The sequence below is a fragment of the Xiphophorus maculatus genome, chromosome 23, assembly GCF_002775205.1.
Source record: "Xiphophorus maculatus strain JP 163 A chromosome 23, X_maculatus-5.0-male, whole genome shotgun sequence".
NCBI classification, from domain to species: domain Eukaryota; kingdom Metazoa; phylum Chordata; class Actinopteri; order Cyprinodontiformes; family Poeciliidae; genus Xiphophorus; species Xiphophorus maculatus.
This window is the reverse complement of record NC_036465.1, coordinates 21,247,222-21,259,317: the sequence shown is the minus strand read 5'-3', so window position 1 is coordinate 21,259,317 and position 12,096 is coordinate 21,247,222. Positions and strand designations below refer to the sequence as shown.

Here is a 12,096-nt window from a genome sequence, read left to right as displayed (position 1 = left end):
AGCATTGCAGGGCTTTGATCGGGTTTTGACCTATAGGCACCGATCCATAGGTCTGCTTGCAGGAGAAAGAGCGCAGAATGCCAATTATCTTATTATCAACATCTCACTGCAGCAACGAATACTAAGTCGAAATTGGAGCAGTTTGTCAGGTAAAACGCTGACATGCAGGAATTACAATCAAAACGGGACTCTGCAATAACACACAGCCCGGCGTGACGCACATCCTCCGCCTTTTAGGTGTGGCCTCCCACTTAGCTGTAGGTCAATTCATTCCTCTATTCTCAACCCACATGTTGCCATTTTCCCTTCCTACTGTAATCCAAGGGAGGGCCAGATTACTGGCAGAACTCTGTAAATCCAAAAATGTGTTGATAATAAATGAATATGTGTTGTATCTTCTTTTGGTAGCTGGAGTCAAGTGAAAAATAAAATGTGACGCATCACACTGAGAGCTTTATATAATCATATCAGGAGGAAAAAAAGTATTAAAACAAAATTGACTTCAGTGAATAAATAATTAAGAGTAAGGCTGCAGGTTGCTTGGAAATTGGATTGATTGTGTCAGGTGTGTGAGACTTCATCCAACGGGCTGAATACATTATTGGCATTGCAATATTTATAACATGGAAATAAAGTTGAACAAATACTGCATTCCAAACAGCAATAACACTAATATTTGGATGATGATATATTGTGCAACCCTTAGTTTGAGGCTCCCTGTTTTTGGTAAAAAGTCCATCTGAATAAAATTTGGATTCATGTGCAGGGTTAAAATGTTACTCAAGTTTGAGCTCAGATTTTTTTTTAAAGGCACAAAAATGCTCATTAAGTTTGTTGGCGTTTATAAATTAGTTTATTTCTACTCCACATAGCCTGGAGAAGATGGCTTCTTTTTCATACAGGATTTTAAAAACGTGTACAAAACGATCAGCACCAGTCCTAACTTCATGCTGCTTATGTGTATTAGGGGCCTGTGGGGGTGTGCGTGCGTGTGTATCTGTTTTCAGGATTTCAACATATGTTGTGGACTAATAGCCCTCTTTACGCCCCATTATCCTGATAACAAATGGCAGTGTGAACTGGCTAATAGATGAGAAGCTAACTTTGACCACGCTATTTACTCCTTCTGAGCAAAAACAATGCAAGCTTTCGAATATGCTTATCAAATCACACATTAATCACCTTGGAGCTGAATGTGAGTGCATTCGCATTCTCTTCAACTACAACCACGTGGAGCAACAGATGCATTAGGATGCATGAGACGAGCGAGAAATTCAAGAGAGAAGCTCCCTTTTGTTCTGAGGGAATAAAAAAAAAAAAGCTCTTGGTGTGTGTGAAGACTGTGAATTCAGAGTCCAACAGAGCCAAGACCACCCCGGCATTCAACGAGCCTGGCTAAAGAGAGCAGGATGGAGCGAAGATGGAGTGAAAAGAGCAGGAGAGACAGAGGGAGCTTAACATTTGTGTCTCCAGGTCACTAAAGTGGCCAGCTTTAGCAGGAGAGATAACAGGATTACTGCAATCACGGCCAAAGTTTTCTATGACTTCAACCCTTTTCATTCCCACTCCTCCACTCCTCGCTCCGTTCCCCCCGTCCTGCTGGCATAGACCGGAGCTGGAACTGTGATGGACTGGGGCCGGGCTCCACTGGGAAGCAAGAGACACTCGTACAGCTAATCTCCTCAGCCTGGTGCTGACAGAAAGAGGTTAGTGGCTGCACCAAATTCTCTCTTGCAATAATAAAAAAAAAACCCAAAACAAAACAGCCAACTGTCAGGAAAAAAATAAATAAATAACTCAAGCTAAACAAATCAAAAGTATTAGCAAAGCCCTATAATTTAAGAGCTGGACTTGCACAACGCTGCAGCTTTTTCTTCTCACAGGAAGGTCAAGCTCTTGGTTGTGGTTTTCTCTTGTACTGGCTTTGTGTATAATAAACTGATTAACTTAACCAGCTCTGATGGGGATTACGAGCTGCGTTTGATCAGTTAATTACTCAAGCTACATGCTGTCTGAAACACAGAAGCTGTAATACTCTTATAAACTCACACCCAGCCCTCTACTAATAGCAACACTGTGCCCTCATGTCTAAAAATGTGCCTGTGCAGGGCCTATCCATTTCCAGAGCAGCTCTTTTCAGGCAAATGTATTTGTTTATAGAGAGTAGGCTGGCTATGTGGGCTCCATAAATCTGTGTATTTGTCAGCAGGATGTGACAGGCTTTTCCTCTCTGACTGAGAGTCTATCAGTCTGAGCTCCAGTGGCCGTGCCCGCTACAGTCAACTCTGATTAATAACTACAAATAGAAGGGACTTGTCTGCTCAGAAATAAATGGGGACTGTATTTGCTTGGGAAAAGATGCACATTTCTGCCTGATAAATCACAGAGGAGGATGAAAGAGAACGGCAACACGGGAGCACAGAAATATAATGTAGGAACAATTTCTCAGCTTGGCTCGGTAATAAAGCTGACTGCCTTGTTTAACTTAATGCCACCAATTACTCGCATGTGCTCTTCTGTCTCATCTCTCTGTCGCTCTGTCTTATCTATATGTATATATATATATATTTCTTTTTGCTAGAATAGCTGTAACTTTTCTGATGGATGGATAAAAAAAAACTGTTTGTATTACACTCTGCACATGCTTCCTTTCCATCTCTGACACATGAAAGCAAATGTCTCCTCCTCTGATGTACTCTGCTCCTCTAGAGGTAGCATAGAAAGTCATAGTGGAAGCACATAAACAGTTTACAAGCCTGTGAAAATGAAAATCACAATAATCTCCAGAGGTCAAACAGCGCACGTAAGAATCTGCGGGCAATTATCTAACCAGTGTGACACGCAAATAAACACCCAATTTATATACATTTTACAATCACTGCATGGATAATAATGACACATTTTTAAGGTCAAACATTTTAGATATGTGGGGACGATACAGAGTTAAATGTTAAGAGTTTCTGCAGGTTACACTTTTGTAGCGCTTCATTGTGCATTGAAGCATTATATAAACATAACTAAAGAATTTAAAAATGAAAAATTTGGGATTTTTCTTGAAGTTGAATTGTGCGCGATCACACACTACCACCTGCAGTGGTAGTGGTCTTAGTTTACATAAACAGCTAAAATCAGGGAATCGGTAACAAGATATGAAACTGCAGCTTGGTTGATTTCGAATATTTAATTCAAAGGTGGAGAAAATGGACAGTAATAATAATGAGGAATGTGTCAGCAGCAGCCCTTTGCAGTCCAGGCTTAGCTTAAGAGGGGAGCCAAGACCATAAAGACACAGATCCTGTCCTTCACTGACAGACTATCAGAAAAAATAATCATTTTATTAATCCATGTCATCTCAATCTTGATTTCTTTAAGACACTAGCCAGAGGAGACTTAGTTCAAAAGCAGATTTCTGCCATCCTAGAGCCACTGAGCCATGCACAAGCTATTTGATACATTTCTGCAGTGCTGCCACATTTACATAAGACACTTACTGACAAAAAGTCTGTGGTTATTAGGTTGGCAAACTGTGTGGATCCACAGGGTGTCACTAATTATCTTCCATGTGAGACAGGTGTTGCATAACAGAACATGTTCAATCCATAAAGTGAATAAAGGACATCCGCTTGAGCCGCTATAAAGTTCATTTTGTTTCACTGAATTACATTTGCTTTGGATACTAACTCTGGCTGGGCTTTCTGCACATGCAAAAATAATGTGGTGTCAGGTTCATAAAGCAGCATTCAAGTAAATAAAGTAACATTCAAGATAAAGTTGTTATAATCTGCTGTGGAGCCGTCTCCATCAGGACTTTCTGCTAGATCAACTCTATTGAGAACTTTAGTCTCTTTCTGCAAAGTGAGGATGTTTAGACTCCTGTCTACAACAGATAAGACACTGACAAGTGGTAGCTCCTGCACAGAATCCCACTTAAAATAAAAAGAAACACCCTATAAGTCTAAAAACCACAGTCATATATTAGCTGCAGGGAAGATAATAACTTCTAACAGAACCTCACTTCACAAATTCTGAGCTATTCTTTCAATATGTGAATAAAAACTAGGATTAAAATACTTTTTTCCCACTTTAAGCTTGTCTTTTCATATGTATTAATGTTTTAATCACCATTACCAAAGCTCAGCGTGCACATTTATGTACATTATACAAGTGTAAAACAAATGAAAACAAATAAAATTCCCTTTAAACTCTAGGATTTTAAAATGTTTATATGTATCAAGTTTTATGGGGGTGCAATTAAAAATTGACCACAGGGATGTTCTTTCATTTTACCATTACTGTTTGACCATGTCTTAAAGGATTTCAAGAAGCAAAAAAACACGACCTTAAATATGAAAACATTCAACTAGGAACATATTGTGATGCGTGAATAGGAATTTGAAGTCATGATTATATTATTATTATTATTATTTTTGCATAAAAATCCATGTGAAAGTTCCTTTTCATCATTTTTAACAGAATAGTCAGATTCTGGTCCTTTTGCAGATAATTTTGAACATGGCACTGTAGAATTAATGTAAAAACTCCAATATATGTTCCCTGTAAGATGCTAAAAGGGACTACTAATTATGTTTAAAAAAAAATCCAAAACAAAACAAAGCAATAAATAAAGTATGAGCTAATTAGCAAACTCATTGTAGCTAAACCAGGTGGGAGTATGAGATTTATAGAAATTTTGTAATAAAAGTTCTGGAAAAACTAAAATGTGTGAACTAAAACGGAACATCTATGCAATGTAAAGACAGAAAATATCTTAGCAGTTCATATAACAGCAGACAGTTTGCTAAAGTAAAGCGTGAAGAAATAAAAAAAAAAAAAAATTGTTGAATTAAAAGCTCACAATGATCCCTCAAAAGTCCAAACACATTTCCCCTCCTTACCAAAAAATCTGATTCGTGCTTCAACCGCTGAAAAACAAATTCAACAGAATGTGGGTGGCTTCTAAACCACTGTTCGTGTTTGGGTTTTTTGTTCTAAAGCACAACACTTGACTCCCGAAACGCAGACATGTGGGCGTACGGGAATAACGCCTAGGTATCGACAAACCCAAAGATAATTTTGTTATTGCTCTGCTGTTCTGTGAAAAACATCCTCAGTTTTCCTATCTTTTGTACACAAATCTGCGTGTGAAATTCAGAGCATCTCAGGTAAATTTTCCCTTCCTGGAGAGACACCTTTGTTTGCACCTTTCCAGTTAATTAGACGTTGCTGATAGCTGTCTGTGTGCCGGGCTGAAGGCTCGGTTCACCGCAGGTGCTTTCTGTCAGCCGCGACATGGCAAAACATCAGTGAAGCTCTCCCACCGGTCTAGCTGGGAACAACCCGAGTGCACAGTGAGGGCGCAACCAAACGGCGGTCATGTCGCCTCTGCTGCTGTGCCAGCCTTGGCTGGGCCCATCAAGTGTGGGACACACATTAAATATTAACTTAATTGGTCCCCGCAGAGCCCTGCTAACATATGGCAAGCATCAGACGGAAATGTCACCATTTCCCCAGAGCTCCCGTACACTTAGGATCAAAGACAGTACTATTGGTTCTAATCTGCTGTAATAGTGAGATAAGAGTGAGGCAGGCTTAAGTGTGGGATGCATGTGTCTGTGTCTGTGTGTCTGTCATCCTCCCTGATGGAGGCTTGTCAGAGCAGACTGACAGCCAGCGATAGAGGGAACAGCTCAGCCTTCTTTTTAGTCTCTGCAGTTTTCTTGCTTCAGAACAGCTTTTTTTCCCTCCCCACTGAACTCCCTTTAGAAGAATAGAAGTACAGCTTGCTTAATTCTTGGAAACCTGCCTGAAAAACAAGGTGCTGTAGTGCTGTCAGAACATTCCCATTTAGTGAAGGTATACTACAGACGAGTACATCCACAGCTACTCCACTGTGCCACCTACTGTGGCATGCTACACTTAACTCTAATGGCAGCCCGAGTGAGGGACTAATCATAAAAGGTGCATTTTAAAGATAGTGATTAGTGATTAGGCCCGACCTCTCCAGGGAAGTTTAATCTCCACTCAAAGTGGTGAATGTACTTGCCAAATGAGCTGCTCCCTTTGTAATAGCACCAAGAGCAGCGTGGAGTCGAGATTACTAAACAGTGAGGGCCGCGTTTTAAATCACTCACTAAAAACTACAAAGCCCCGGAGACGCCGTGGCTTACCACAGAACCAGGTTGTGTGAGAGACGGGCAGCTAATGCACTCAAGGGCGTCGGGGGAGACGCGGAATATGGCGAGCGCGAGTGCTGAAGTCAACAAGCTCAGATGTCCTTTTCCTGGCTGAGAGAGGCAGAACGAGAGCTAACTAGAGGAAAGGGCAGCGAGAAAGAGGGTTTTTTTGGCCTCTGAAAGCCTTCCTGCATCCAGTGCTGAACACACAAGGTCACTGCAGCAGTAATGCTCGACCAAACTGCCACCAGGTTAACTGATGATCTGACTGCCAGCGAGCGTATAGCTTGACATCCATCAAAGAAATAGCTTTTGTTTTTTCCTTAAATGTGCCAAATTTCTCACACATTGCATTAGAAGAACTGGAAAGGCTTTAAATTCATTTAAAAGCTATGTGAAAACAAGTAAAGAAAGTGAGATACGATGCCTTGCAAGGATGCACTTTTTCACATTTTGTTACATTGCAACTACGCTCTTTCTGGTGTATTTTATTGGAATTTTTAGTGGTAAAGCAACACAAAATAGTACAGAATGGTGACGTTTAAGAGATAGGTGGTTTTCAAAAGTTTTTACAGATTAGTAAGTAAGTAAAACTTTATTTAATTAGCACCTTTTAATACATAAAATCATAGAATTTCACAAGAACCAAAATCATATAAAAAAACAAGACAAGTTAATCATTTAAAAAATATGTTTTCAACTGGCTTTTAAAAGGAAATCAGACTCTGAGGGGCCACTCAACAGAACATCTTGTCTTCATTTGTTTACAGCTCAGTAAGGGGAACCATCAGCAGGCCCTGGTCACCGGACCTTGGGGTATATGGGGTCAGTAGCCATGTGATATAACCTAGTGCTTGTCCACAAAGAGCTCCAAGTCGATAAAAGTATCCCGAATTGGACTCTCCATATAATTATTTTATCAATTTTAAGAGTCACATGTGAAAATTATATCACGTGCATCAATTTGTGTTCAGTCCCCTTCACTCTGATGCCCTCAAATGAAACACAAAGTTCACTATTGGTCAGGACCCTGAACATACAGCCTCCATTGCAGTGGGATTCTTTAGAACGAAGCACCTTCCCATGTTAAAATGTGAATGGAAAAATAGAGAATCTGTTGGAAAACTTGTTGTTCACAGATGCTCTCCATCCAATCAAACTGATTTAGTATCTTTCAGGTGCTATGAACTTGCATCTTACATGCTACTGTAACATCTAACCAAGTGATTGTCATGGCAGCAGATGCTCAAATCCGACAAAAACACTTCCTAAAATACTAAAAGTCACAGAGTATGAGAAGAACAGATTAGAAACAGGAGAAAATAGGCATACATTGCACTTGGTATCGCCTTTGCAATATTTGCCATCATTATCATCATCGCAAGAACTTCTAACATCGTGCACCCTATTGAGCCTGACTGCTTATCAAAGAACAGTCTAGCGTCTTCGAGCCCAGACGTACGGAGCCTGTAGACACAAACCGCAAAGGCCTTGAAGCTGTAATGTCTGCAAAGTCAGTTCTACAAAGTATTAAGCCAGAGTGGCTGAATATAAAACTTTTCACCTTTCTGTTTGGTAAAAAAACTAAACAAATAAAAACGAATCACAATAATTCATTAGTTTGTGTTAAATTTTCTTTGATAAAATCCCACTAAAATACATTCAAGTTTGTGTTTGTAAGGTGACAAATTGAGCATGAACACTTTCGCTGCTGTACATCACCAGAGGCATTTGCAGCTCTCACCTTATCGTCATCTTCCTGACTTGTGGGCTAATTTCAGCGTGAACTCTGAGTGACTTCCACTGTTTATGTCCTGCAGGCATCGTGATGGTGTTGCACCTTTACATGAGCAGGGTCAGCCATTACAGAGCAGCCGAAGTGGATTCTAGTGGAAGAGCCACTTGTGGAAGTGGGTGGTGACAGCGGAGGAGAGGAACAGCTTTTGAGAGGTGTGGAGAGAGACTAAAGGGAGCACTGGGGGTTGGTGGGAAAAGATTGGGACAGACTCTCCTTTTAATTTACTAATTAACCATGCAAATGAAATCTTAACAGGCTACTCAGAGGCAGTCCTCCAGGGAGGGAGCAAGGCATTAGCGCTTGATTATACTCTGTCCATGTGGAGAGGGAAAATGGGAAGTAAAATATGTCAGTGCATAAAGTGTTGGAAAACTTATTGACTCTCAGCAAATGGGCAGAGTTGAGGACATACTTGAGAGGAACCAAAAAAACAAACATCCAAACAAAACATAAATCAACACCAATAATCACACCACATGAACAGCATTTCTAATTTGATCTCGGATCATATAAATCTGTCGCCAATCCTGGCAAAAAACTGTTTAAGAAGTAAATAAATTCTCACACTGGAAGTGGCTGAATAAATCAAAGTTTCGTTTGAGTACATTTATTCAGTTGGGGAAAAAAATAATAATTGGTTTTTAGCCAAGTCACCAGAGGCACGATTGTTGGTAGTCCAAATAATTTCTTTAAAATAAACGCACCTGAAGGTGGTTTTTAAATTTCACTTTGCGCTCAGTTTTTCAGAGTATCCATAGACGAATCTTATTACAGGATGGGCTCAAATTAAACAAATGAGTAAACACTCGCTGAAGGCGATCGAGCGGCAGCTTACCTTGAAGACGTCCTGCGTGTCGTCCATGCAGTACACCCTGATGTTGTACTCCAGCGTGGAGCAGTATGCGTCGGAGAAGAGGACGAGCCGCAGGCGCTTGGCTGCGCCCATGTGCAGCGACTCTCCTACCAGGGCGAAGGTGCCCAGCTGCTCTGTGAACAGGCGGCACGTCTCGGCCTCAAGCTGGCAGTAATAAGGCTCGGACACCAGCTCCTCCCCCATCAGCAGGACGTCCTGGAGGAGAAGAGACAAGAAAACAAGATGTGGATGGAAGGTCAAGCACCCAATTTATGTAGGAGGGAAGGGTAATGTGTTGCCTGATGTATGCGTAGGAGTGTGTTTGCAAAGGGCTCGTTAGCAAAGTGGCGCCACAGAAAGGACCCAAACTACATTGTTCCTGCGGTGTGACATCAAAGCGGAAGGTCTTCGGGGTAATATTACATAAAGTTCTAGGCAACAGTTCGGATCAGAGGAAAAAGCAAATACTTTGTTCTTGCTTCAGATTTCCTTCTCACCACAAAGCCGTTAACAACACGCCGACATGAAGCCACATTCTCCTCACACGTCCTATAGAATACCATTAGTTTAGTCAATAATGCATGAACGAGATCTTCCATTGACATGAAAGAAGACCCAAAGGGATTACTGGCGAGAACAGATGGTTCTGGAGGAGGAAAAGGTCGCAGAGGTACGGTGATTATTGGGAGTTTGGGAATTTTCTTCCATTTGTTTAGAGAGTCGATAAGAAAGATAAAAAACAGCTTGCTAATTTATCTGTAAAACAAACATTGCTGATTTCTGATAGCTGACGTTCAAAACTAGGCATCTTAAATGCACCGCATTGGGGAAACAACAACATGGTGACAAGGCGACGCCTTGAATTTGCTGGCTTCGCCACAAAGGTGAAGTTCTGAATCCTGGTGAGGATGGGAGACCTGTGAAAACGTCCCATTTCAGCTACAGCACTGCACAGCTTTTATGAGATAATTCCAATGCTCTCTCGGCTAATTTGATGGAGACGAACTGGGCCCAAGGTGACAACATTTTCTCTAAAATCACATCATGCCTGTTGACTGACTCTTCCCATTAGCCCACCACGCTAAAGAGAGAATTGTGCCTGCCAAATGCGCAGCGAGCCCCTCTAGGATCGATTCACACAGACACCATCTACATCAATAGAATTAGTATCGACACGATTCATTTTCTATGCAACCACAATGGAGTCTTATTTCTTTATCGTCTTAATATTTCCTCGGTGAAACAGAAGCTCGGTTTTGCAGCGGAAAGGTTAATTTCTCCATCTGTATACTTTGTGTTTTCCACATCTCTCCTATTGCGCTACATTTTTGTGATTTCTTTCCAATAGATCTGCATTACCTGCTCATTTGCATCCATCTGTTTCCTCTTTCTTTCTGCTCTCAGTTTCTGTCACACTCCTGTGCCTCCTTCCACTCTCATTCTCTCGTCCACCTGGCGCTTCTTTACCGTAGTGGCCAACGCAGTCGGGCTATATTTGGCCCGTCTGATGATTAAAAGTGCTGGTCTAACCTCAGCCTCAGACAGGCCAATCCATCCCACAGACACCCCACCGCTGCCACATGGAGGGCGGGGAGAGGCTGAATAATTTATGCACAATATCGAACATGAAAGAAGACCTAGTAACACTCCAAAGCCCACCAGCACCCTTTAAAATCTCTCTGGGTTGCTGAGATGGGTATACTGCCTCGAACCGGCGTTTGTTTTGTGTGAGGCTGTGTGCACACCGAGGGCTCTTTTCGGCTAGATTCATGGGCAACGTTCAAATTTCACGGGTAGAAAAACAGGGAGAAAACTCTGCAAATTGGAAGCAGCAGTCGACAACGGTCAAGGAGCACTCAGAAGAGCACTTTGAGGATGAGTAATTTGCTTACAGAATTTCTATTTTCACAATCATGTTGCCAAGCAAACCTTTAGGTGGAGCGAAGCAGCCGACGGACAGCATACAGCAAGTATCCCCACTTCCTTCACCTTTCTTATGTCGCTTTTCAACTACAAACTCTTATGCTTTTTTGGGAGTTTATGTGGTAGACCGACACAAAGCGGTAGCAAAAATGAGCATTATTCTGATTAATCTATTTTTGAGTACATTGCGCAAGGTGCATGCATTTGTTTTCAACTCCCTTTATTGGGATTCATATCTGTGTCATCAATCTCAGTGTAAATCCAGCTGCTCTGAGAAGACCTCAGAGGTTTGTTAGAGAACATTGAACATTAGTGAGCAAACAGCATCATAAAGACCAAGAAACACAGCAGACAGGTCAGGGAGAAAGTTTAAAGCAGGGTTAGGTTATAAAACAATGTAACACACAGCTCTATTCAATCCATCATCTGAAAATGGAAAAAGCCTGGCACAGCTGTAAACCTACTAAGACACGACAATTCACCTACACTGACAGGCCGGGCAAGGACACAAATAATCAGATAAGCAGCCCAAATTGGTAACCTGGAGGAGCTGTAGGGATCCATTCCTCAGCTCACATAGGGGAATCTGTCGACACGATAAATGTTAGTCTTGCACTAGACAAATCTGGTCTATATGGAAGAGTGGTAAGAAAAAGAAATCAATGTGTTCTGTTTGCCACGAGCCACGTAGAGAGCGTGGTGAACATGTGGAAGTTGGAGCTGTGATTAAATGCGACAAAATTAAACATGCATGTGTGGAACAAAATGACCCTCCTGAGCACCCAGCTCCCACTGTGAAACATGGGGTGGCTGTATCATGCTGTGGGACAGGGAAGCTGCTCAGAGAACAGGGGGGAAATGGGAGGAAGCGAAATGCAGAGAGCAATCCTGGAAGAAAACCTGGCAGGATGTGGCAGAGTTTCACCAGATAACAAGACCAAAACGAACAACCCAAGCTACAAACTGTGGTTCAGGTCACAGCATCATCATGTGGTAAATTACCAAAGTCAGTGTTTGGCCCCCTACGCAAACTGAGGGAGCTTAAACAATTTTGGAAAGATCGGCCAAAAATCTCAGTGTAGATGTGCAGATTAAACAGATTTACTCCAAAACACACAAAGCTTTACCTGCAGCAAAAAGTTGTTCCATAAATCATTATCAGAGGCTAAATAGAAACAGTTTTCAGATTTTTATTTGTAAATACTTTGATAATCATGTAGGATTTTCTTTTCACTTCAGAATTGCACAGTACTTTTTAGTATTCAGTCAGATAAAATCCAGTAACATACATTTTGAGATTTGGAATAAAGATGACAAAATGTGAAAAAAACATGTAGGATGTACAAATA

At 41.4% G+C, this 12,096-nt stretch overlaps 1 protein-coding gene across 4 annotated transcripts in view; it reads right to left on the bottom strand.

Moving 5' to 3' along the window:
• Positions 1 to 12,096, bottom strand: part of unc5a (unc-5 netrin receptor A) — a 173,989-nt gene that overhangs the window by 11,587 nt on the left and 150,306 nt on the right. For all 4 annotated transcript variants that reach the window (XM_023328918.1, XM_023328919.1, XM_023328920.1 and 1 more), the window contains one exon: positions 8,807 to 9,040. In XM_023328918.1, the coding sequence (XP_023184686.1) occupies positions 8,807 to 9,040 (234 nt within the window). The remainder of the gene's footprint in view (positions 1 to 8,806; positions 9,041 to 12,096) is intronic.